At 46.2% G+C, this 23,208-nt stretch overlaps 8 protein-coding genes across 8 annotated transcripts; 5 read left to right on the plus strand and 3 right to left on the minus strand.

The window, feature by feature from the left end:
• The first annotated feature begins 62 nt into the window (after positions 1-62).
• Positions 63-1,374, plus strand: F5Y00DRAFT_249770 (ubiquitin-conjugating enzyme). Its single transcript, XM_048009644.1, has 3 exons — positions 63-576; positions 641-973; positions 1,028-1,374. Exons 1-3 carry the CDS (start codon positions 470-472, stop codon positions 1,128-1,130), a joined length of 543 nt encoding a protein of 180 aa, XP_047859922.1. The 5' UTR covers positions 63-469; the 3' UTR covers positions 1,131-1,374.
• F5Y00DRAFT_249772 (ribosomal protein L31e) lies at positions 1,375-2,366 on the minus strand. Its single transcript, XM_048009645.1, has 4 exons — positions 2,225-2,366; positions 2,066-2,154; positions 1,910-1,984; positions 1,375-1,799 (listed from the first exon to the last, which is right to left on the minus strand). The coding sequence occupies exons 2-4, from the start codon at positions 2,150-2,152 to the stop codon at positions 1,596-1,598; spliced, it is 366 nt and encodes a 121-aa protein (XP_047859923.1). The 5' UTR covers positions 2,153-2,154; positions 2,225-2,366; the 3' UTR covers positions 1,375-1,595.
• Positions 2,367-3,025: 659 nt separating this feature from the next.
• F5Y00DRAFT_213644 (regulator of G protein signaling superfamily) lies at positions 3,026-4,601 on the plus strand. Its single transcript, XM_048005546.1, has 3 exons — positions 3,026-3,499; positions 3,553-4,240; positions 4,300-4,601. Exons 1-3 carry the CDS (start codon positions 3,315-3,317, stop codon positions 4,534-4,536), a joined length of 1,110 nt encoding a protein of 369 aa, XP_047859924.1. The 5' UTR covers positions 3,026-3,314; the 3' UTR covers positions 4,537-4,601.
• Positions 4,602-5,137: 536 nt separating this feature from the next.
• Positions 5,138-6,542, minus strand: F5Y00DRAFT_213638 (uncharacterized protein). The gene is made up of 2 exons (XM_048005545.1): positions 6,375-6,542; positions 5,138-6,315 (listed from the first exon to the last, which is right to left on the minus strand). The coding sequence occupies exons 1-2, from the start codon at positions 6,405-6,407 to the stop codon at positions 5,425-5,427; spliced, it is 924 nt and encodes a 307-aa protein (XP_047859925.1). The 5' UTR covers positions 6,408-6,542; the 3' UTR covers positions 5,138-5,424.
• Positions 6,543-8,661: 2,119 nt separating this feature from the next.
• Positions 8,662-12,641, plus strand: F5Y00DRAFT_213697 (putative copper-transporting P-type ATPase). Its single transcript, XM_048005548.1, has 2 exons — positions 8,662-8,952; positions 9,007-12,641. The coding sequence occupies exons 1-2, from the start codon at positions 8,846-8,848 to the stop codon at positions 12,416-12,418; spliced, it is 3,519 nt and encodes a 1,172-aa protein (XP_047859926.1). The 5' UTR covers positions 8,662-8,845; the 3' UTR covers positions 12,419-12,641.
• A 1-nt stretch (position 12,642) lies between these two features.
• On the plus strand, positions 12,643-14,452 carry F5Y00DRAFT_213662 (uncharacterized protein). Its single transcript, XM_048005547.1, has one exon. It carries the CDS (start codon positions 13,067-13,069, stop codon positions 13,961-13,963), a length of 897 nt encoding a protein of 298 aa, XP_047859927.1. The 5' UTR covers positions 12,643-13,066; the 3' UTR covers positions 13,964-14,452.
• On the minus strand, positions 13,759-16,063 carry F5Y00DRAFT_249779 (uncharacterized protein). Its single transcript, XM_048009646.1, has 2 exons — positions 14,502-16,063; positions 13,759-14,450 (listed from the first exon to the last, which is right to left on the minus strand). Exons 1-2 carry the CDS (start codon positions 15,778-15,780, stop codon positions 14,437-14,439), a joined length of 1,293 nt encoding a protein of 430 aa, XP_047859928.1. The 5' UTR covers positions 15,781-16,063; the 3' UTR covers positions 13,759-14,436.
• Positions 16,064-19,723: 3,660 nt separating this feature from the next.
• On the plus strand, positions 19,724-21,813 carry F5Y00DRAFT_213711 (putative sodium/phosphate symporter). The gene is made up of 2 exons (XM_048005549.1): positions 19,724-19,979; positions 20,067-21,813. The coding sequence occupies exons 1-2, from the start codon at positions 19,901-19,903 to the stop codon at positions 21,785-21,787; spliced, it is 1,800 nt and encodes a 599-aa protein (XP_047859929.1). The 5' UTR covers positions 19,724-19,900; the 3' UTR covers positions 21,788-21,813.
• Positions 21,814-23,208: the final 1,395 nt, after the last annotated feature.

Raw genomic sequence — 23,208 nt, forward strand, 5'->3', positions numbered from 1 at the left:
GGGTCAATAGGTAGACCCGTCGCGGTTGCCATAGGAGTTCGGCTGGCGGGGACAAGCGGCCAACGTTGTTTACAAATTCACAATTACTTCGTAGATCCTGCCTCACTTACTTTTTCTGTTCTAAATTTTGCATCTTCGTCATTTTCCTATTGTTCCATTTCCTAAGAAACATAGTATCAAAGAGGTTCGTAAATAGCATTCCTCAACCTCGAGTTTCTTTCTGTCTCTTACTGGAACTTTTATCAATTGGGTGTGGTGCACTTCATATCTTTCATCGCTAACAGCCACTACATTCCAGTTCGACTCGCTTCGTCTATTTCCTCTCTTACCGCAATCCATTGACTAGGGGTACTGCCGAATCGAGTAGCTTGACTCGGCCTTTATCCATCCCGTCGCATTCTCTAATATCTACCTACCTGGAAATTCGCTTGACCTTCTTATCAACGGGCAAGATTAATCATTAGCCAAGATGGACTACGCAGCCGAAGATAGCCAAAATTCTGCACCTGGTAGTGTCCAAGCGGCCAAGCTCGGCGGCACACGGAAAGGCCCAGATGCACAGAGTGTGACGAAAAGGTATGCCGTAGTGATCGCCTCTAATTTGCACTTGTTGGTCGTACCTTGTACTAATAAATCGTAGATTGCAGACAGAACTTATGCAGTTGATGACCTCGCCTGCCCCTGGTGTTTCGGCCTTCCCGTCGGCGGATGGAAACCTGATGTCCTGGTCCGCGACGATCGAGGGCCCTGACGATACTCCGTATGCTGGTCTTACCTTCAAGCTATCATTCTCTTTCCCGACCAATTATCCTTATGCACCCCCGACAGTGTTGTTCAAGACACCTATCTACCACCCCAACGTAGACTTCTCCGGCCGCATTTGCCTGGATATTCTAAAGGACAAGTGGACCGCCGCGTACAACGTTCAGACCGTTCTGCTAAGTCTGCAGAGTCTGCTCGGAGAGCCGAATAAGTAAGCTGTTCTTCGTTGAACTTATGAGGTTTGACTAATCTGACTCAATTATAGCTCTTCCCCATTAAATGGCGAGGCTGCTGAATTATGGGACAAGGATGCAGAGGAATTCAAGAGGAAAGTGCTGGGTCGTCACCGTGATGTAGACGACGATTAGATGGTCTTTATTATACCTTTCGTTCCTCAAACTTTCATATATCTGGGTGGTTGAGGGTCAACCAACATGGAGAATGGAGTCAGCGCTTGCACGGTTTGTGTAACGAGGCTCAGCTGTCTCGGCTTCTCGTATGCATTGCATTTACAGGCGGTTCCAGGCTGGAGATAGCACTTCCTTTTATTATGACATGCGGCAGCATTGCACAAATTGCCAACGTTTGATATTGCCTTTACGCATCATGATATGTCCGTATAACGTGAGAAACCCGTTGGTAAATGCTATTATAGCATCTCCAACTAGCGAGCGGGAGGGTCACAAAAATAAGTAAATATTGTTCACGGTTCTTGATTCATCAACTAGTGAATCTTATCTTAATGTCATGAAGCCAGAAGGTAACTCCGAAACCATGCCCTTCTTGAACCCAGCCGGTATCTCAACGAAACGATGTTTTTCCTTTGCTTTCCCTTACTCCTCGACCACGGCCGTCACCAGACCCTTGGGGTTCTTAACATTGACGGCTTGAACGTAGCTGTAGAGCTTCTCCTTGGCATCCTCTTCGTCGTTTCGTCTTCGGCTAATTCGGACACGAATTCTGTACGGAACACCCTTGACACCTTGCTCCCAGACCTTCTTGTTCAGTTGAGGGTCGAGGCGGACGTCGGAGGTTTGCTAAAAATATGGTTAGCCAGGCCGATGTCCTCTTGTAATTATGTTGAGGTATATGGTGGATTGGATTGGATTGATTGGGAGTAGAAGTGTGGATGGGTGGTTCGTCGTACCATAGCCTTCTGCGCAAACTCCTTGATCTCCTTGATGGCCCGAGGAGCCCGCTTCTTGAAAGTAATACCATGCAGCTACTCAATCCATCAGCATTTAATCCTTCGATAAAAATTCTGCATCGAATAGCGCTCGGTTTGAACGCGCGGTAGACGTACTCTCTTGTGGAGGTGGATGGTGTACTCGCGGGACACGACCTGCTCGATGGCCGACTTGGTGGCGGGCTTCTTTCCTTTCGACGACATTTCTGAATTAAGGAACCGTGATTAGAATTATTTCTGTAGTCGAAGGGAATGGTTGGCGCGCGGAGTTCTTACTGGATTAATGTCTGGGTGTTGGTCGAAAAAGTTCGGTCGTGATGTTTGATGTTGTTTAGCTATGCGAAATTGAAAATTCAAGACCTTGATGTGGGAAACTGAGGGCAGAAGGAACAATTTGCTAGCCGAACCAATCAAGCTTAGGGTTGTGGGATTTGTGTGTGGCTAGTGCTGCATTTGCAGGCTGATGGAGTGTGGCTTGTGAAACCTGTGTGACCTGAACAGAGGTTCACAGCTGTGAGAGATTTTATGGGTCACATTAGGTACCTCCTAAGGTACATGTACTAAGGTTCGCACCTACGTAATCCGCCTGCATTGATCTCAAGAATCTAAGCCAAAACCGGTAGAGCCTAAGGGGTGACAGCTCCCGTCGTGATAGCAACAAATGGTAGCTACAAGCTGTAAGGCAGCTACGCTGACATACATTATTTACAGATTTCAATTGCCAAATATAGGTATTCATTCCTTCAAGTTTTCTTTCTTAATAAAACTTCACGATCCTTTGTGCACCTATCTAATGTCCTTTGTGGTAAGAATTAGTGTGGCTGATTACTACCTACCTCTGTGCCACGAGTTTTCTCAACCCCTGGCCCTTTAATTTGAAAGTTACGAGCTACTTCTCATTTTCAAGCAATCACAGTGGCCCAGGCGTCAAACCCAGCAACTACGGCCGACAATCATTCTACACTACCTTTTCCAGTGGATTGCCCAGTTTCCAGTTTTCGGTTTCTCGCCTAACGCCAACGTCCACGTTCGGTCCACGTCGCTCTCTCTCCTTTCGACAATTCTATACAGTCGTCATCACCCTGCGCCGAGCGCAATTTCACTCGTTTCGATTGTATACAGCAACCCGAAGCGACATAATTCTTTCGGATCAAGTAACTGATGAGTTTGCAAGTCGACAATTGCCTCAATCAATCCTGCTTTTCTCATCATTGCGATCATACTTTACGCGACGACAATAGACACGATTGCAGCCTCCCCTTCAAGGGAGAGCTCAGCTCATAATCATTCTACAAACGCATTTTGGCGTTGACCTTCCCGTCAATTATTCCGAATTCTTGCAATTGCCGAGCAAGAATTCTTCAAGATGGCGTACAGTGGTACTCTGGAGGAGGCGCATCAGCCGTCCCTATCTCCCGACGCTACGGTACGAAATCGGTTGCCTACCCTCTTCGAGGTGCTATGTCGTCGCACACATCCGCCCGTCGATTTGTTCTCCTTCTATATCTACATGCGAGATCAGCAACGTTCCGTTGATTACTTAGATTTCTGGTATGGTGCATTTTGAGGATAGTCAGGATTAATTTGCTGATAAAGAAAAACAGGCTGGATGTAGCGCAGCATATGTCGCTTTGCCGTCACTACGTTCGGGAGCTTAGGCGGTCCGTCCTTGTGGGCACACCTGACCTAGAGACGGAGGAATCTAAGCGATCTTCTAGAGTCTTGGAAGCAATGGGCGACTTTTCGGGACCTGCTAGGTTTGGTGACGAACAGGGAAGGGAGCGGGATGCACATATCTCCACTTATCTGCGTGAGCAACCCATACCCGGTGGCATCCACGACTCCCCGGCTAGCAGCCAGGAGCGAAGAGCCCGAGCTAGCACCCAGCTTAGCTCCAGCACGCCACATCAGATCACCGACTCGAATTCGCCCGAGCATAGTGTGGCCCGACGGGACATCCGAGCGTCTGCGGAAAAGATCCTCTACACGTTCCTGCTCCCCGGCGCCGAGCGCGAGATTACCTTGGACGGTTCTATTGCGGCAGAGATTACCCAAGCTATCGAGGAAGAGAACCGTGACGATCCCGAGATTTTTGACGTCGCCAAGGATTATGTGTTCCAGGCGATGGAACGAGATGCGTTCCCGGGCTTCCTGCGTGCTCGTGCCTTTGGCAATCTAGTTCCTCCTACTCTCATTGCGAGATTGATTATTGGTCTTGTCGCTCTGTTCGGAGCTTTCTGGACAGGATTCAACTTAATCTTCCTCGACCGTTCCCGTCTGGAGCGATGCTGGGTATGTATTCCATACTTGAATTAAACCTAACTTGGATATTTATCTAACCTTAATCATAGGAAATCCTGCCATTTACAATTGGCGTTTATTTCCTCGCATCCTATCAGTACTCTTTGGATCCTATCATGGCACTTGCAGGCTTTAGCGAGTTGACGCCGTTGCAGTTTACCCGCATTAGAGAGCCGTATGTTCGCAAGCTGCTGATCCAGCGTTCCCTTATGGTTCTAGCCGTGACGGCATTAGTTGATGCAGCATTGTGCGTGCTTTTCATCTTCGTGCCCGGTCATAGGTTATAAACCTGAATAATACCATCATCTGTTTCAGCAAAAGCATTCGGTTTCTCTTTCTGCCATTGGTGCACTGCATTTTACGACGTCATGACCCCATTTTGTTTCCAGGAGTTTCGAGCCCCGGGTTTACAAAGACTTAGATACTTCTAAGTCTTGAATAATACTCTGCCACGGTTAGAGTGGGAGAGGAGTGTGATACCATCAAGCACAAGCAAGCTATCGTTCCAGTTTTCTTTTTTGTTCTTGTCATTTCCGGAAGAGACGTGCCCATCATAAATGTGTGAAGGAGGAAAAAGGGGGCAGGGCGCGGCACGTGGCGTATGGATTCGTCGTGTCTTAGGTTCTTTATTTGGTTCGGCGACATTGCTCGGTTGAGCATACTGCTGGAGGAATATTTTCTCTTCGTCTTTTATCCAGTAATGGATTTATTTAATCAGAGGCTACGGACAAGTCTCCACGCTTTTGTCACGGGCATTTTGCCTCGCTAATCGATTTGCTGAGCGTTGTGTACAATACTACAAGTAGCTAAGCAGTCAAGACTGTCGAACCTCATGGTTGGTCAGGTTGCCATTGATTCTACACATGATTTCCGTATATCCAGTTTCGTTAGTTGTCACAAACATAGTTCGTAAGCTTGGTTTATTCTGGTATCCCTTTTTTGGCACGAGTAGTTCGTCTGTTACCGGCACTACCATGATCTATATGATATTCTTTTTACTTTTCTTTGGCCCGTGACATCGTGAGACTTCTCTTCTGCAAGTCCAGTCAGCCCCATTAAGGAGAATCCCCTAGTCGTAGCTAGAACCTAGCGTTCGTCAAAAAGCGTACGCCACTACTCATCAACTCGTAACTAATATCCCATGAGTATCAATCGTTAACCCTCCCGTAACCCTCCTAAATTCTTCGACGACTCGCCCGCTGCTTCTTCCCAGCACTTGACGCACTCGCTCCTGCGCCGACGATTTCTCCTTCATCAGGTTCCTCCTCATCTAGATCCATGGCCTCGTCCGAATCATGCGCCCCATCTAGGCTACCACTTCCACGCTTGCCGTTGCGCTGGCCACCACGTAGTCGCGCCACTGCGGAATCTAGATACCGGCCTTGTCCGCGGCCGTGTGCGCCTCCTTGCGGGGGAGACACCAAGTCTGCTTTACGCTGCTCCTCGATAAGTTTCGCCTCGCGCGTCTCCCAAGCCGTCTTCTCGTCATGTCGCTTCTTGGCCTCGTATTTGATCTGCGCGACTTGGGCTTCTAGGTCGGCGAGCGTGGACGTGCATCTATCGGACCACGTGACTAGGGCCGTGAGCATAGACGGGAGCGAGTTGGGCGCTAGATCCCGTAGCGGGGAGACGCTGGATACGTGCACGGTCTGGTGTCGCGGGTCGAGCTGCGCTTCGATGAGACCTGCGTAGATCGCGGAGATTACTAGGTACTCGACGGCGCGGGAGTCGGGAAGCCCGAGGCTTTGTTGTAGGGTTGCGTAGCTTAGGTTGTGAGGGTCGCGGGCGAGGGTTAGGAGGGAGAGTTGTCGTAGCTTGAGGGTTTGGGCATCGTTGAGTTGGGGGAGTTTTCCGGCGAGCTGCGTGTAGCCGGAGAATGTGCCGAAGGAGAATATCTCGAGGAGCGAGAGGTACGGTGCGTACTCTGGGGACTGGCTGAGGGACTGGATCTGAGGCGCTTGGAGTAGCTCGGCGAAGACGTAGGTGTTTGGGTTGGATGTGGCTTGGGTGACTAGATCGGCTGCTGCTCGGGGTGCGGCTGCGGACTTGGTGAGAGCTAGATAAGGCTACGGCTCTAGTTAGCTACTGCGTACGTGGATAGGGAAGAGATACGAGAGATTCTTACCTCTAGAGCGTTTAAAGCCTTGGTCTGCTCCATGATGAAGGTAACCTCGCCGTTACGCTGGCGATAACAACGACGTCAGTCTCTCACAAGACTGAATGGTAGGGAGCTACGGCCAGATAGCTAAGCTTTCGGATCGGCTGGCCTTGCCGTATAGGATGAAACAACGATAGATTCACGGCCTGGAGAGTAGACTGTGGAGATCCCTGCTTTTGTTCGTTTCGAATGATTACAATGACTGGATATGGTGAGGGTAAACCGAAACGACCAGATCCCATGAACCCAGCTAAGGAGAAAGAGACCTGTCTAGTTGTCTAGTAAAAGTAAAAGACGGCGGGACTGTAAGACGGGAATTCCTATTGTTTGATGTTTAGGGCAGTCTTGATTTGTTAATGAGGCACCTTGTATTGTATCATGAACGTTTGAGCTTCCAATTCCACGGTGCGCTAAGGCCCCCATTGTCATAGCGGGGCATTTGACTTAGCTGCCTATCGCTCCGCACTAGACAAGTACTTAGATACCTTAGGTACATATTTCATTTGCAACAATACATGTATTTGTTGTATCCTCCATATGTAGAACCAAATCAAGTCTCTACTTATGTTAACAATATTTATGCCCAGAAAAATGACAAATACTGTGTGTTTATGTAGTCATTGCCCAAAATTGGTCAGCACGTAAGTAGCCTATAGTGAATTCAAGTATCCGTTGAAAATAGGAGTGTCAAATCCTCCGTTCTTGCGCGGAGTTAATGGTAGGTGGTCTCGTAATTACAATTTACTACATACGACAGCCGGATAATATTCAGTACCTAGTAGTGTGCATACCTAATTTTAGTGGTTATACATCTAAAAGAGGCTCTACATACTCCGCCCGGTCCGAACTTACCGGGGGCCGGCATTTCCATAGGGGGACTTGCAGGGTTTAATAAACAGTTTACCAATAGTTGAATATAGTCAATGATTATTCGATAGTCATATGTGAGTAAACGCTAGTATTACTACACGTTAGTAAATATATACATTTAATCAAATTTAAGCGTCTAAACCGTTTAAACGCTTGAAATATTTTCAACGCTTAAGGCCTCCAACGCTGGAAAGTTTTAACGTTAGAGGACTTTTCAACGTTTAAGACCTTACAGATTAAGAAGGAAAGAGAGACATATCAATTGAAATTACGAACAAAGCAAGCAGTATTGTAATGCCTCGTAGTCTATTTGAATAAGCCGTAAGCTGTAATACCGTGATTTAATTGTAAAAGTAACAGTAGTAAAAATGATCTTATTCCAAGTATGTGTAATAGTAATAGTATGCGACACCTAATAGTAGTATGCGATATAAGAATATATCTATTTTTTGCATGTCTTATACCTTGTATATAATAGTTTATTTATAATTTATACCTTTTAAACGTATAAAAGGTTTTAACGTTTATTTTTTTTAACGTTTAAAATATTTTTAACGTTTATATTTTTTAACGTTAACACGTAACAACGTTTAAATTTTATTAAATATTTAAATTAATTTAAATATTTATATTTTTTAACCTTCGTTTAAGTATTCGCATTTTTATAAACGTTAAAATTTTTTAATAATAAATTAAATATTAATTAATGGTTTATTAAACTTAATAAATCTTAGTATAGTTATTTTTAAAAGATATTTACTTATTTTTATTTTTTATAATGCTGTTAATTTTCTTTTTTTTTTACTTTAAGTTATTAATTTTTAATATGTTTACGTTTGTATTTTTTAATATATGTATAGAACAGACAAGCCGTAAGCATTTAATAATCATTGGAGGACGTGTTTAGATCTAAAATATTATAGCCGAGATCCCATTAAGGATTGCTGAAGTTGCCGAGTTGGGAAGGTTATGAATTCGACGTGGCACACTTCGTAATTGTATTGAATCACCGTCCAGTTCATCATGTCGCACTGTGCTATATATGCGTTCGGTCAAACACCAATAATCTCCCTATACGGTTAGCTCCATCAATTTACTATGCAATGAACCACCCGATTGGTCCTAGGGCGCTTCATATTTTCCCACTGTATGTAGGTACCGTTAGGTACGAAGTCCCTACCTACCTAGGTACTAACTGACTCAAGTTGCATTTCCCTAACCCCCGGAAGCTTACAAACGCTCTTAAACCCAAAAAAGGATCGCATCGTTCGACATTCCGGCTTCGTTTCTTCTTCTTTCGCCATTTGCCAGTTGTGACCTGCAATACATACACACACCTACATATCCCGAATTTAATATAACTTGCTCCCCTCCGCCTGGCGCCGAGGCCTTGCCAATTAACCCTGTTTTCTCGCAAGTTCTTTATCCAACGAGGATCGTCGAACAGCAATATTATCATGCCGGCCATTGTATAGAAAACTTGCGAAGCGTATAATAGACGGACCAGCGACACAGTTTGCGCCTTTGTCAGCCCCTTTCGAAACACCGTCCAATCGCGCTCATCAAATATGGCTCCAGAAAATATCAGAGTTCCAGCGAGGGGATCAACTGGATCTTCCTTGCTGAGTCCAGTACCTCGATGGGCAACCACCACTTTGAGAGTTGGTGGCATGACGTATGAACCCCATGCCCCTTTGTCTAATTGTTCTATTAGCTTACACTCGTCTAGCTGTGGCGCTTGTACTTCGGCCGTTGAAGCGGGCTTCAAAGGTGTCGACGGGGTTGGCAGCGTGTCGGTGAGTCTGGTGATGGAGCGCGCGGTAGTAATGCACGATCCACAACGAGTCCCTGCCGAGACCGTACAAGAAATAATCGAAGATCGCGGGTTCGAAGCGGAGGTTCTATCGACCGATTTACCAACTCCATTGCAAACACCGAGATTCGAGGCCGAGGGCAGCAAAGATGAACCGACAACGACCGTCACGACAATTGCTGTCGAGGGTATGACTTGTGGGGCGTGTACGTCGGCTATTGAAGGCGGATTCGCGGATGTGACAGGAGTAAAACACTTCAGCATTTCACTACTCTCGGAAAGAGCCGTCGTAGAACACGATGCTTCTCTCCTACCACCCGATCAAATTATAGAAATCATCGAAGATCGAGGATTCGGCGCGACTCTAGTCTCGAGCGAAGAATCAAAACCGGTTAAGAAATCGGGATTGGCCAGTTCGGAAGCAGCATCAACTCTCGCTACGACTACAGTTGCGATTGAGGGTATGACATGTGGTGCTTGCACCTCTGCCATTGAGAAAGGATTTGCTGGTGTTGAGGATGTACTGCGGTTTAACATCAGTTTGCTAGCAGAGCGCGCCGTTATTACACACGATATCCTAAAATTGACCCCGGAAAAGATAGCAGAAATCATTGAAGATAGAGGTTTCGGCGCCAATGTCCTATCAACGTTAGCCGATATGTCAGATCACTCGGGGGGTTCTTCGACGGCTCAGTTCAAGATCTACGGCGATCCGGACGCTGCGGCTGCTAAAACCATCGAGGATACGCTGCTCGCTCTTCCCGGTGTTAGCTCGGCTAAGCTGAGCACGTCCACGTCTAGGCTAACCGTATCTCATCAGCCAAGCCTGACGGGATTGCGCTTGCTTGTAGAAGAAGTGGAAAAGCTAGGATTTAATGCTTTAGTCGCCGACAATGATGATAACAATGCGCAGTTAGAGTCTCTGGCAAAGACGAGAGAGATTCAAGAGTGGAGAAGAGCATTCCAGGTCTCACTATCCTTTGCCGTCCCAGTATTCTTTATCGGCATGGTTTTCCCTATGATGATTCCTATCTTGGATTTCGGTGGCTTAGTACTACTTCCCGGTCTCTTCCTCGGCGATGTTATCTGCTTGATTTTAACGATACCCATCCAATTCGGCATAGGCAAGCGCTTTTACGTTTCGGCTTTCAAATCCATCAAGCACAAGTCCCCAACTATGGATGTCCTTGTTGTTCTAGGTACATCCGCAGCCTTTTTCTTTAGCGTTTTCGCCATGGCTGTATCCCTCCTATTTCCGCCGCATAATCGACCGAGCACTATTTTCGATACCAGTACTATGCTTATCACGTTTATCACACTCGGTCGATTCCTAGAGAACCGCGCAAAGGGTCAGACTTCAAAGGCCCTCTCACGGCTCATGTCCCTAGCTCCATCCATGGCCACCATATATGCCGATCCAATTGCTGCCGAGAAGGCAGCAGAAGGTTGGGACATGGCTAAATCGAAAAAGCCGGAGACCCCAACCCGCGATGGTAACGCAGAGGAGGCAAAGGTTATTCCTACCGAACTAATTTCAGTTGGCGATATTGTGATCATCCGCCCGGGAGATAAGATTCCCGCCGATGGAACTATCGTACGAGGTGAAACCTACGTAGATGAGAGTATGGTTACCGGAGAGGCTATTCCAGTCCAGAAACGAAAGGGCAGCAACGTGATAGGTGGCACTGTCAACGGGCATGGTCGAGTCGATTTCCGCGTGACCAGAGCAGGCCGGGATACGCAGCTGAGCCAAATTGTCAAGCTCGTGCAGGACGCGCAGACCACCAGGGCCCCCATTCAGCGGTTAGCCGACACTCTCGCCGGCTACTTCGTACCCACCATCCTGATTCTTGGTTTTCTAACATTCAGCACGTGGATGGTTCTCAGTCACGTTCTTACCAACCCACCGAAGATTTTCTTACAAGCTGAAAGCGGTGGCAAGCTGATGGTCTGCGTCAAACTTTGCATATCCGTGATTGTATTTGCCTGCCCGTGCGCGCTCGGTCTAGCTACTCCTACCGCGGTTATGGTGGGTACAGGTGTGGGTGCAGAAAACGGTATTTTGGTCAAGGGCGGTGCTGCTTTAGAGGCTACGACTAAGATTACTCAAGTCGTCCTTGACAAGACGGGAACCCTTACGTATGGCAAGATGAGTGTTGCGAGCATCAAGATGCCATCCGGCTGGCAGGACAAGGAGTGGCGACGACGTCTTTGGTGGACGATTGTGGGTCTGGCCGAAATGGGAAGCGAACATCCAGTTGGTAAGGCCATCTTAGCAGCGGCACGGAACGATCTCGGCTTGGATCCTGAGGCAGCTATTGATGGTAGCATTGGTGAGTTCAAAGCCGTCGTCGGGCGAGGTATCAGTGCGCGTGTCGAACCCGCCAGTGCCGAGCGTACCCGTTATCAAGTGCTTGTCGGGAGTGTTCGTTTCTTGCGAGAAAACAAGGTCGAGGTACCAGAAGACGCAGTTGAGGCTTCGGAAGAAATTAATTCCAAGGCAAATAAGTCGAAAGCTTCTTCTGCCGGAACGACAAACGTCTTTATCGCTATCGATGGTAAATACGCCGGTCATCTCTGCCTAGCAGACACTATCAAGGAAGGGGCTGCGGCGGCCATTGCGGTTTTACACAGCATGGGAATCAAGACCGCTATTGTTACCGGTGATCAACTATCTACTGCGTTGGCTGTTGCATCGTCTGTCGGCATCTCGCACGACAACGTGTATGCTGGCGTATCTCCAGACCAGAAACAAAGCATCATCCAAGAAATTCAAGACAAGGGTGAATGTGTCGCCATGGTTGGTGACGGTATCAACGATTCACCCGCATTGGCCACTGCCGATGTTGGTATCGCCATGTCTAGCGGTACAGACGTAGCCATGGAAGCTGCGGACGTCGTCCTCATGCGACCAAACGACCTTATGGATATCCCTGCCGCCCTCCACCTTGCCCGTACCATCTTCACGCGTATTAAACTCAACCTTACTTGGGCTTGTATGTACAACCTCGTCGGCCTACCTTTCGCCATGGGTCTGTTTCTTCCCATAGGATGGCATCTTCACCCTATGGCCGCGGGTGCCGCCATGGCTTGCAGTAGCGTTAGTGTTGTGGTTAGCTCGCTACTTCTGAAGTTCTGGAAGCGGCCTCAATGGATGGAGGAAGCTTTGCTTGCGGATAAGGGTGGGCTTAAGAAGCGCGGCCGCGGTTGGGGCTTAGATGGTATTGTCACTAGAGTCCAGGACCTTGCGGGAGGGGTGCTGGGTAGAAGGTCGAGGAAAGACGAAGGATACGTGCCATTGGACACGTTGGACCGTCCCGAGGCATAGTGGCCTTTTTGCATACGGCGCTAAAATACCTTTTGGGTTATTCGGATCGCGTTTGGATTTTCAACGGACGCATTGCATTATGGCGTTGAGGAGCGTTCTACTCTATACATACACCTACCTATATATATTCGCTGTTCCCAGTATTGTTCCCCATGTTTATAAATAAATTAGGATATTATTTAAACAATGAAATTCTCAAAGCCGGGACGGAATAGGTGCTCAAGCTAACTTTTGCGGTACCTGTGACTAATTATGTCGGCTAGGCCTGATGTGTGTTAGTACCAGCATATTACGCACGGGTAGTCCCTGTTATTTTCTTGATTCTGTGCTGCTATCGTAAGTGTTTTAATGCTTGGCCAGCAAATTCGGCGCGGGGGTTCCTGGATGCATGAAGAAGATATCGATCGATTCAGCCCTAGAGCCGCATTGCAGCCGCATTCTGTACTAGGTCTTGTTTTTTTTTTTCCTCGTTGCTACCTAACCTAGCAATATCAGTATCGAACAGACCTTCATAAAACATTTTGATAACTGGTTTTCCCGACTATATATATATACCTATATATACTTGATCTACATCAGTGTGTCTGTCTATATCAGTCATAGTTACATACACGTTATACGTACATAACATAGCCAGGGTGACTCACAATGGCGAGAATGGGATTATCCAGTTTCCCCAGCTCTCCCTTCGGGGGCCTCAGCGGGCCAAATAGTACTCCGATCCGAGTCCTCATCGCGCTCGCCCCCGTCGCTATCCCCGCTGCTTATATCGTCTATCTCCAGCGCTCGCTTGCGCGGCACACCGCTGCTTCGGCACTCATCTCACCGCCAGATTCCTTGTCCTCCGCTTCTTCGGCCGAAGGCGCCAGCGACAAGGATGCGCTCCCGTCTGACGTCCGGCATCATCCGGAGCAGTACGTCGTGGCGCGGGAGCGCGTGACTTCGGCCCTGGTCCCGGTGTCGTCGCTTCGGCCGGAATTCATCTCCAAGAAGGGTAATCTGAGCGGCCTGCTGGATTCGTATCTCAGCGCTACTATGACGGCGTTCTCGTGGACGCCGCAGGCGCTGCTGCTGGCGCGCATGGCCTCGTCGCTCCCGGATCCGGAGGCGTACAGGCGCACTTTCGACGCGGAGTACCTCGCCGCGTGCCGCTTCCGGCCGGGGGACCGCGTGTGCGGCGTGTACGTTGTGAGGAGCCGCAGCCGGAGCAAGGGGCGGGTGGTGTTGGATTTGGCGCCGCCGGAGGGGTGGACGGGGCCGGTTGTTGGGGGGGCGCTGGTTGTTGGGTTTGATGTTGTTGATGTTGATCGTGCGGGGAGGGGGAGGAGGAATGAGAGGGAGAGGGAACGAGAGGGGAAGGGGAAGGGGAAGGATGAAGGGGAGGGGGAGGTTAGGTTTGTGAATGAGACGGTTATGTGGAGGGAGAAGGAGGGGGGGAAGGCGACGCTGTTGGAGGGGTGGGTTGGGAGGTGGTTTCATACTATGATGGCTAGGTGGTTGGTTGTTAAGGGTGTTGAGGCTGTGACGGGGGGGAAGAATGAGTAGAGATGTAGGTGCCTAGTTTGAAGATATGGTTTTGGTATATAGGCATGGGTATAGGTAGCATCGCTCTGGTCCGAAGTATTGCATAATTCCCACTCCATGTTTATTCTTTATCTCATAGCTAAGACAATTAGGGCCTATCAAATCTTGGTACTATTCGATTGGGCCTTTAGTAAACCTCAGCCGTAGCTTAAATAGGCTATCCTAACTACCTGGTTAGGATAGGATATTGAGCTACCAGGTGTGATGGTATATATATCAACATCGTATATCCGTGTCTTTCTGAGCTAGCTATGTAATTGTATACGCATCCGTTGTGCTAAAGTATATTCGTGTAAACACCAACCTTTTTATCCCCCCTGACCTTTTCTAATTTAGCTTCGTTAAGTTGCGTTTCATGTCGTAAATCTTCGTATGGGCTTGGTGGCTATGAACATATCATAATAAACTGTTTCTTTGGAATGTATTCCTTTGGCCTAATATGCTGAATCTAAGAATTGTTAGTCTCACTGAGGTGCTGCCTAGGTGCTATATGACTCACGTGTTGCCCGCCCGTCAAACATGTATAAGAAAACCCAAAGTGCTCGAGCAGCCGTTCCGCCGGCTATAACTAAAGCCGTAACCTGGCCAACAGCATATAAAGGTGATGTTTTTTGTACCATATTAATATTCATCGTGACTTCGGCTGAGACCATACTAAGGAGTGCGAGGACGCTGCTTTCTAAGAAGTTTATGCTGACTGTTACTGAATTTTCAGAGTATCGTTCGCCAGCTAGCAGTACTGAGTAGCCGGCGTCAAGGTCGCTGTGTCCACACTTTTCGCATCTGTAGCAATCCCGGCAGATATCGCCGTTTCGTAGAATTATAGCGTTGAAAGAGTCGTTCTGTATCGGTACGATAGGTTGATGCTGATGACAGCGCTCCCTCCTCTTGCATACTTTGCAATAACGGCATTTTTCGCAGAGATGACATTGGCAGGAAAGACTCCGCGGTGTTCCTTCGCGACATTTATCACAAGGGTCACATGGGTTTTCTCTATCCCACTTCTCAGCATCGTCATAAATCCCTGTCCGCGTGATGGCGAAGTAGCCCCCGTGAATAATGTTGATAAACCGATAACCGAAATAAATCCAGAAAGGTTCGATTTCGTTCGGAGACGCCGACGGACAGTTACTCAGCCACGCCCACCAGAAGGCAGAGAAGCAGTCGCAGTCTCTAGTAGGACGCAAATTTGTAATGAAGTTACCCACCAGGATACCTTCTATAATCAGGCCAAGCAACTGAGCTATTAAAACTATTGCCACTTGCCATCGAGCTGCTAGAGTTTCCTTCGTTACTAGTTGAATAGAGAGGGAATTTCCTTGCGCATCGAGGATCAAAGACCCCAGTATTGCGTCAATAGGGGAGAGTTCTCGACGAGCCAATGGAACAAGAAGCGCAATGGCCAAAGACACGTGAGTGATAATTAACCCGCCACCAATCTCTTTCACAGCCGTCTTATAGTAATGGAATATTCCCGTAAGAGTGATAAAAAATAATATTCCAACTTGTGTCCAGGCGGCCGCGCGAACACCATCGCCAACTATATCAGCATCAGCATTTTCACACTGGCCAGGTTCGTCTGGCCCCTTTGCTCGCAACCCTACGAAGGACACGCAGCCGAGTAGTAGGGCTAGGAATGCCGATACATATCCAAATACGACTAAGAACCTGGCGTTTGGCTTCCGCGTATTATTAAACAAAACTTCAAGTATAATTAGGATGACTTTACACGTCAACAAGATAATTATGGCATAAAATCCAACTTGAAAAGACGCCATATTGTCAACTATTGGGTTGCGAATATTACAATAACGACGTCTTCGGGCGAGGGGGCTACATAGCAACTCCTAAGTATCCAATAGGACATACCATTGCATCTTTCGAATTTTTCTTTTTGCTTTCTGCAGAGCCTCAGAGTCTACTTCCGAGACCCCTTACTATGCCTCACATCATCTTACCTCTATCTTACCTCTATGTAGAATTGCCTTCCTGTATAGTAGAAGCAGGCTATAGGCGTACTATGCTTGTATCCTCGAGATTTTACCCCTCTCTTCATTCCGCTCTTTTATTCTTGCAGATTATAGTAGCATACGGGACGCACTGCATATGCGAGTCTATTTTGCTTTACCATGTTAATACGAGTGTGGCATACAATGATTGGCCTATATTGGGGGCTAAGCAAGCGATCAGCTGTGGCGCTACAACCGATGCAAATATCTTTTCCAGCCAATAACAGGCCCTTGTCGCCTCTCTCCCTCCCGATCGTCTCACAATGCGTCTCCAGATGATGATTTTACGGCCCAAAGCTGACCACATATCACGCCTATGACAACAGTTCTGTCAGCATGCAACACCCCATTTATATACTTCCGCACCTCCGCGCTTATTCTAGAATTTGTGAATTTTTTCAACCATCCCTCCTCCACCAGAACCACTCCCAGTCAAGGCATATCGTTCGTTATACATATCACGCCGTCAAGAGTAGTTCTATCAACTTCAAACTATTAAAAAGAAAACAAAAACAAGAGAACGAGAAAATGCCACGATCAGCAACATCGAATTCATCAAGTTCGCTCACATCTTCAAGATTTAAGTGGCCATTTTCATTCCATAACGCCAGCAACCTGGATAAATATCGCCTGCCAAGTTTCGTATCTCAAGCACGACGGTCGTCTTCTCGAACATCAACGCAAACTTCATTTGAATCAACACATACAAACGGCAACGGGTTCCTAAACCCCAATTCCAGGACACTAGTCTAAATATAGGCTATGAATATCATCGGGTAACTCATGTGGTTAGCAAGACACCCCTTATAACTAAGCAACAACGATCAATGAGCACGACTGAAAATTATAATTACAGGTAAACATGCATTCATTAACTGTTTGATTGTAATCTGTACTGTTTCCGGTTGCTCATACTACGCAATCGTGCTATACGATAAACTAGTATTAGACAGCTTGTCTAATAGCCAGTGTGTGTACCACCGCAGACCCCACAAGAGTGTCTTTACAACCATCAACACGATCGTATGTGAGGAGTTGGCGGGTTATGTATACAGTATGGGTATAGAAGAATTTTTCATTCTTTAGGATATCGAAGCGGTAGAGATATATTGTACTAGTCTTGGAATTTTCAGATAGATTAGGTCAAATGAATACCATAATTGCTATTATGATATTAACGATGTTTTGAAAAATGAGCAATGGAAGTCTTTATGAATGTAGCTTTCGTAGGTCTTTTCGTATATCCGGAAAGCTTTAAGTCTTACGCTCGTTAATTCTTGTAGTGTATCAAATTCAGCGTGGGAGCCCAAGGATTATTAATGTGTGCCATAAGGGGTCTTATTGTCGCGACAACTTCATTTATTAGTAACGTACGGATACATGTTTTCTTTCTGCGACTGAAAATGTCCCTGGAGAACATGTTGAGTAAATTTGACTAAGAGATACGTGATATAAACCACGACCCCAACAAACTTTTAAGGCCACTTTAATTCCATTCCCCCGTAAAGGTCGAAGATATGACATAGATAAGATGATGTTAAGGGCTATTCGTAGAATTTTCAGGTCTTCGAATTCAGCAACAGCCATAATGATTGACTATGCTAGACCAGCCGGTGTGAGTTATTAAATCCCCGCTCGTTCTGCTGGGTTATATGGGTGGTGAATAGATATATCCTGGATGAGCATAAGAGTACTGTATATTTAGGTTAACGAGCTAATTGTTATTTTTGGGTTGAAAGGCTTTTCGTCGTTTGAAGGTCGAAGTTCGAGACAACTAGACGCCAAATGGATTATGTTAGACCTGTACGAATAGACTATTAAGATATTTGCGTTAAAGAGCTTGTGACCATCTAGCCTCAGAAGGATATATGGCTTCTTAGAGTTTAATAGAGTTATGTTCCCACGTGTTTCTCACATCCTCACAAACTGAAATATTGATTGACTTGAAATATAAATAGTTTCATCCTAAGTGGAGTTGATCCCTGAAATTCAACAGATGCGCGTTTCTATCTTAATAAAAAAAAACTTCCTACATAGGAACTACCATTTAAGTGCCGATAGGAGTTGAAATAGGAAATACATACCCGAGCCGTGAAAGTTTATCTCAATTTTATCTAAAGGTCGTGCGTAATGAAACTTCCCTCCTTCTCCAAGATCGGGCCTAAAAAAAGCCAATGCGGGACCGCCCAGACTTGGCCCCAAACAAGACCATCGCGATATCCACCTTACAAGCGGCCCTGGCGGCTCGGTCGCACCTTACTAAAAGGATAAGCTCAACAGCTACGGCTCTTGGCAACTTGGACTTTGGACGAGCACGTGGCCGTGCGACATCTTTACAACTGCACTGCTATGATTTCACTAGGTTAGTGTTGTTGATTTCTCACGATCCCATCTCATGTTACACTAATATAGTAAACCGCCACACCACTATCTCATATGTAAGTCAAAAAATTAAAATTTATTAATAGTATAAACAAGTAGTTAACTAATAGTATAACGTTACCTTACTATGATTTTACTTAAGCGAGCAGACCGAGCAGTCCGCCTGAATCCGGGATAACCCTCCGAATATTGACGAAGAGATATTTCTAGTGGCTCGGATGAAGTCCTGTGGCTTAATCGCAGAATAACCACCCCCCACGCCCTCGTGACCGAAGTCCCTTTCGAGTCAGAATTTGATGTACGTCGTCGGTTCTCCAATGCCTTGACAAGCTACGACACCATCAGCTAAGCATTATCGTATGAGATACCAAGTGCCAAGCTAAAGCTTGTTACGGTACTGAATGCGACATCTCTGCATAATAGCTCAGCGCTAGTATCTGTCTAGTTCTCGGGCTAAACAACTAAGGGGGGATGAAATTTTGTCCCTATTGTGTGCGGTAAGTATAATACATCGATAAGAGCACGAAAACGTGGGTAACATATAATTTCACTAACGTATCACTCGTAGAACGTCAAGTTGATCAATCTTAAAATACATACCGAGGTCCTAGAAGCATATGTAAACTTCGATCAAGGCATTTTCTGTCACACGTGCTTCCGTCGCGTAGGTGTGTGCTGCGTACTTTCGAAGAAAGCATATCATTGGACGTGTGACGAGCGCTGAACTTCTTATTTCTGTTCTAGAATTATTCCATTGCGGGAAGGCAATTGTTGTCGTTTGATGTTGATATCAGCAGCTGGCCCGACTTGTCATTTAACTCGAGGACCCCTTGCCAGTAGCTTTCCGGGCGTCTGGGCAGACGGGGTCCCCCGTACTCCATGGGAACCGTTCACAACGGCAGATCTTCACACGTGGGGTCCTCTGAGGCCTTCCATTGGCTCACGCGAGCCCTGGGGTCCGTTGGAGTCTTGTGCCCCGCCAAGAGCCTCAGCCGCGAACTCGCCGCGAACTAGAGTCGCCGGTCTATCAACCCTTACAGATTTGCATATTATCACGGATATTGAAATCCTATCTTGTGTCGCCAAGATGCGCCAAGTAAGCCAATTCTGCCTCGACATTGGCAAGAGATACAAGCCTTGCCCAGCCGGGTAGGCCTAGATGTGGATGGGAAAACGGCCGACAGGCCGCGCTCGTGAAAGTGGCTTTCCTGGCCAAATCACAAATCATGGTTTTGCGAAGTGTGAACAATACAAGGTAAACCCTGTGTTGGTCAGGATTCGGTGCCCCTCGGTAAGGCCATATGAGGTAGCTTTGAACGACCTTGATACGTTGTGGAGATAGGCTCGGGTAGGACCTATATATTCTCCCTATCACCCTTTGTCTCTCTTTCTACCTCTCTCTCGATAAACAGCGACTTGTTATCAAGGAGAAATCGACCATCGACCATCGACCTTCGATCTTCGACATCGATACCGACATTGACGGCCTCTGTCCGCGCGTGTCAAAATGGAACTCGACCAGTACACTTACATCTTCGCCATTGGCACTCTGTTTGCCATGCTTGATGCCTTCAACAATGGTGCCAGTAAGTAATCTCTTATCCGACCAATCAAATTCGTCTCTACGCGTGTATCCGAGAAAGCTCTTCAGGCGTTAACAGTTTCTTCTTTAGATGATGTTGCAAACTCCTGGGCTACCAGTGTCTCGTCGAGATCCATCTCGTACAGACAAGCCATGATATTCGGTACCGTATTCGAAATGCTCGGAGCTATCACAGTCGGTGCCCGCACGGCCGATACCATCAAGAATGGTATCATCCCCTACACAGCTTTCGGCGGAAACGCCGGCGTTCAGATGCTCGCTTTCACTTGTGCCTTGGCTGCCGCTTCGTCTTGGGTTATGTGGTGCACGCGACACTCGGCTCACGTGTCATCAACCTACTCTCTCATCTCCGCCGTCGCCGGTGTCGGTGTCGCAACCGTCGGCGCTTCGCACGTCCAGTGGGGTTGGAACAACGGTAAGGGTCTTGGTGCCATCTTTGCCGGTCTTGGAATGGCTCCCGTCATCGCTGGAGGCTTCGGTGCCGCATTCTTCATGCTCATCAAGCTCGTCGTTCACATTCGCAAGAACCCGATTCCCTGGGCTGTCTACTCCTCCCCTTTCTTCTTCCTCGTTGCCGCCACCGTCTGCACGCTTTCCATCGTGTACAAGGGTTCTCCCAACCTCAACTTGAACAAGAAGCCCGGTTGGTACGTAGCTGCTGTCACTATGGGTTGTGGTGGTGGTGTCGCCCTCCTATCGGCCCTTTTCTTCGTCCCCTTCGTGCACGCAAAGGTTATCAAGCGGGATCACACGGTCAAATGGTGGATGTTTGTCCAGGGCCCCCTCCTCTTCAAACGCCCGGCTCCCGAGAGTTCGGATATTGCCAACGTTCCTAACTATGCCGTCATCCAAGACGAGGAAGAAGAGCACGCTTCCACCCGTTCCGAATCCGTCTCCGACCACCCGGCTACTTCGAGCTCTAATGAGGAGAACGAGAAGAGGCTCGCTACGATCGAGGCTAGGCAAACCACTTACAAGGAAATCGTTGCGGATAGTGAGGGTAAGCTACACGAGAAGCTCCTAAAGAGCCGCGGACCTATGGGCTGGGCTATGCGCACTCTCCGTGACAACCCTATGGGTGCTGGCGAGATTTACGAACTCCACAATATGAAGATCCTCATGAAGCGCATTCCCGCGGTTATCACCAGTGGTCTGCTCTATGGTCTCCACTACGATATCCACGCCGCGCAGTCCGGTATCTCTGGCACCCCCGAGGGTAAGCGCATGCAGCGCGTCTACGCCCATGCAAAGAAGTACCCCAACGAGGTCGAACACACATATTCTTTTATCCAGGTCCTCACTGCCTGTACTGCCTCGTTCGCTCACGGTGCTAATGATATTGGAAACTCTGTTGGACCCTGGGCCGTCATCTACTCCGCGTGGAAGACCGGTAAGGCTTCCGAGTCTACCGCGCAGGTTCCTATTTGGCAACTCGCTGTCCTGTCTGCGATGATCTCCATCGGCCTTATCACGTACGGCTACAACATCATGAAGGTTATGGGCAACAAGATCACGTATCACTCTCCTAGCCGAGGTTGCTCTATGGAGATGGGTGCTGCCATCACGGTGCTCGTCTTCTCCCAATACTCTCTTCCCGTGTCTACCTCGATGTGTATCACGGGCGCCACCGTTGGCGTCGGTCTCTGCAACGGTACCATTAAAGCCGTCAACTTCCAGCGTGTCGGTCTGCTGCTCCTGTCGTGGATCGCCACAATTCCTATCGCCGGTACCATGGGTGGTGTACTCATGGGCCTATTTATCAACGCGCCTCACTTCATCACGTCAGCATAAACATAATACTGTTGAGGCTCTTGATCGAAAGCGGTTCCTGGATATTTTCTTTTATATATTAGTGATATTTTTGTTGTACGAATGTAGCATGGCAGATACCAAATAGAGCACGGATGGGAAAAAGTACCGGGTTACTTTTATGTTTATATGAACGGATAGGCTGAACGAAGACCTGCATGGACGGGTCGTGTCTACAAGAGATTTCCTTCCTAGGATGCCTAAGAATATACAGCTAAATTCCATAATTTGACATGCTCGAACATATTATGTCTTTGGTGCCTGTGAAGTGATCGTAGTCCAGCTTGGTTGAAAGAGTCAGGATGTTTATGGGTTTATATTGCGCTATTTGGGCCGCCTAAATACGTGGTTAAAAACCCAATTCGGCGCGTTTCCGGTAAGGGGAGATATATTTAATGCGTTGTTGAGGGGTTGATTATGAAGGTAGCTGCCTTTTAAACGTGTTTATAGCTTCTCAAGGTGAGATTGGTACTTTATAACCTACTTAGATATCTATAAGTTAAAACACCGTTATTAAGGCCATCCGTATTAAGGCCATTTTAAAAACGCGACGTATTTACGATAAGGTCCACATATAAATTATTATATAATTATATCAATTTTAAATTAATTAAAAAATAAAACTTATTATTAAATTCTTTATTTTTTAACGATTTTAAAATGTTTATTTTTTTAATTTAATTACGTTATATTATAACGATAAATGATATTTTTAAAAATATATTTTTACGATAAATGTTTAAAAAATATTTTATTTTATAATATTATTTTACGAATTAAATATTAAGTTATTAAATATAAAAAAAATATTTAAAAAGTTATTAAAAATTATTTAAATATTAAAAAAATAATTTAATTTAATAAGTTATTACGTTAAACCGTATTAATTATACGTTACTTTTATATTAATTTAAAAATATTATTAAAAAGTTATTAATTTATAATTATTAATTTTTTATTTTTAATATATATTAATATATATAATTTATAATTTGTTATTTTAATATTAAAATAATTAAAATTTATTTAATTAATTATAAACGCGTTAACGGTATTATAATTAATAATATTAATATTTTTTTTTAATTAATTTAAAACTTTTTATATTATTAATATATTTTTTAAATATATATATAACGTTAATAAAATAAAAATAATAAAAAAAATTAAAAATAACGGAATAATTATTAATAAAATTTATAAAAAATATATTATTATTAAAAATTATAATAATAAAATTTAAACGTTTATAATTAAATGTATTAATAAAAAGCAACATTAATCGTGTAATATACCCATTGCTACCCGTGCAGTAAAACGGGGTACGTACCCGGTAGCTTTAAATCGCTCCTCGTATCCCTTTTAACGTTTCCCTTAATAACTTTACGAATCTTGGTCCGATT

The sequence above is a fragment of the Daldinia vernicosa genome (assembly GCF_022497035.1).
Source record: "Daldinia vernicosa strain CBS 139.73 unplaced genomic scaffold F5Y00scaffold_89, whole genome shotgun sequence".
Taxonomy (NCBI): domain Eukaryota; kingdom Fungi; phylum Ascomycota; class Sordariomycetes; order Xylariales; family Hypoxylaceae; genus Daldinia; species Daldinia vernicosa.

Excerpts from the sequence above, each read along its gene's own strand:
- F5Y00DRAFT_213644 (XM_048005546.1), top strand. The coding sequence starts at position 3,315 with ATGGCGTACAGTGGTACTCTGGAGGAGGCGCATCAGCCGTCCCTATCT. Across the intron at positions 3,500-3,552 it reads GTTGATTACTTAGATTTCTG|GCTGGATGTAGCGCAGCATA; the intron begins GTATGGTGCATT and ends AAAGAAAAACAG. Across the intron at positions 4,241-4,299 it reads CCCGTCTGGAGCGATGCTGG|GAAATCCTGCCATTTACAAT; the intron begins GTATGTATTCCA and ends CCTTAATCATAG.
- F5Y00DRAFT_213711 (XM_048005549.1), top strand. The coding sequence starts at position 19,901 with ATGGAACTCGACCAGTACACTTACATCTTCGCCATTGGCACTCTGTTT. Across the intron at positions 19,980-20,066 it reads TGCCTTCAACAATGGTGCCA|ATGATGTTGCAAACTCCTGG; the intron begins GTAAGTAATCTC and ends TTTCTTCTTTAG.
- F5Y00DRAFT_213638 (XM_048005545.1), bottom strand. The coding sequence starts at position 6,407 with ATGGAGCAGACCAAGGCTTTAAACGCTCTAGAG. Across the intron at positions 6,316-6,374 it reads AGGCTTTAAACGCTCTAGAG|CCTTATCTAGCTCTCACCAA; the intron begins GTAAGAATCTCT and ends CTAGAGCCGTAG.
- F5Y00DRAFT_213662 (XM_048005547.1), top strand. The coding sequence starts at position 13,067 with ATGGCGAGAATGGGATTATCCAGTTTCCCCAGCTCTCCCTTCGGGGGC.
- F5Y00DRAFT_249772 (XM_048009645.1), bottom strand. The coding sequence starts at position 2,152 with ATGTCGTCGAAAGGAAAGAAGCCCGCCACCAAGTCGGCCATCGAGCAG. Across the intron at positions 1,985-2,065 it reads CCATCCACCTCCACAAGAGA|CTGCATGGTATTACTTTCAA; the intron begins GTACGTCTACCG and ends TGGATTGAGTAG. Across the intron at positions 1,800-1,909 it reads AGTTTGCGCAGAAGGCTATG|CAAACCTCCGACGTCCGCCT; the intron begins GTACGACGAACC and ends CCATATTTTTAG.
- F5Y00DRAFT_249779 (XM_048009646.1), bottom strand. The coding sequence starts at position 15,780 with ATGGCGTCTTTTCAAGTTGGATTTTATGCCATAATTATCTTGTTGACG.
- F5Y00DRAFT_249770 (XM_048009644.1), top strand. The coding sequence starts at position 470 with ATGGACTACGCAGCCGAAGATAGCCAAAATTCTGCACCTGGTAGTGTC. Across the intron at positions 577-640 it reads GCACAGAGTGTGACGAAAAG|ATTGCAGACAGAACTTATGC; the intron begins GTATGCCGTAGT and ends AATAAATCGTAG. Across the intron at positions 974-1,027 it reads CTGCTCGGAGAGCCGAATAA|CTCTTCCCCATTAAATGGCG; the intron begins GTAAGCTGTTCT and ends ACTCAATTATAG.
- F5Y00DRAFT_213697 (XM_048005548.1), top strand. The coding sequence starts at position 8,846 with ATGGCTCCAGAAAATATCAGAGTTCCAGCGAGGGGATCAACTGGATCT. Across the intron at positions 8,953-9,006 it reads TTGAGAGTTGGTGGCATGAC|CTGTGGCGCTTGTACTTCGG; the intron begins GTATGAACCCCA and ends ACACTCGTCTAG.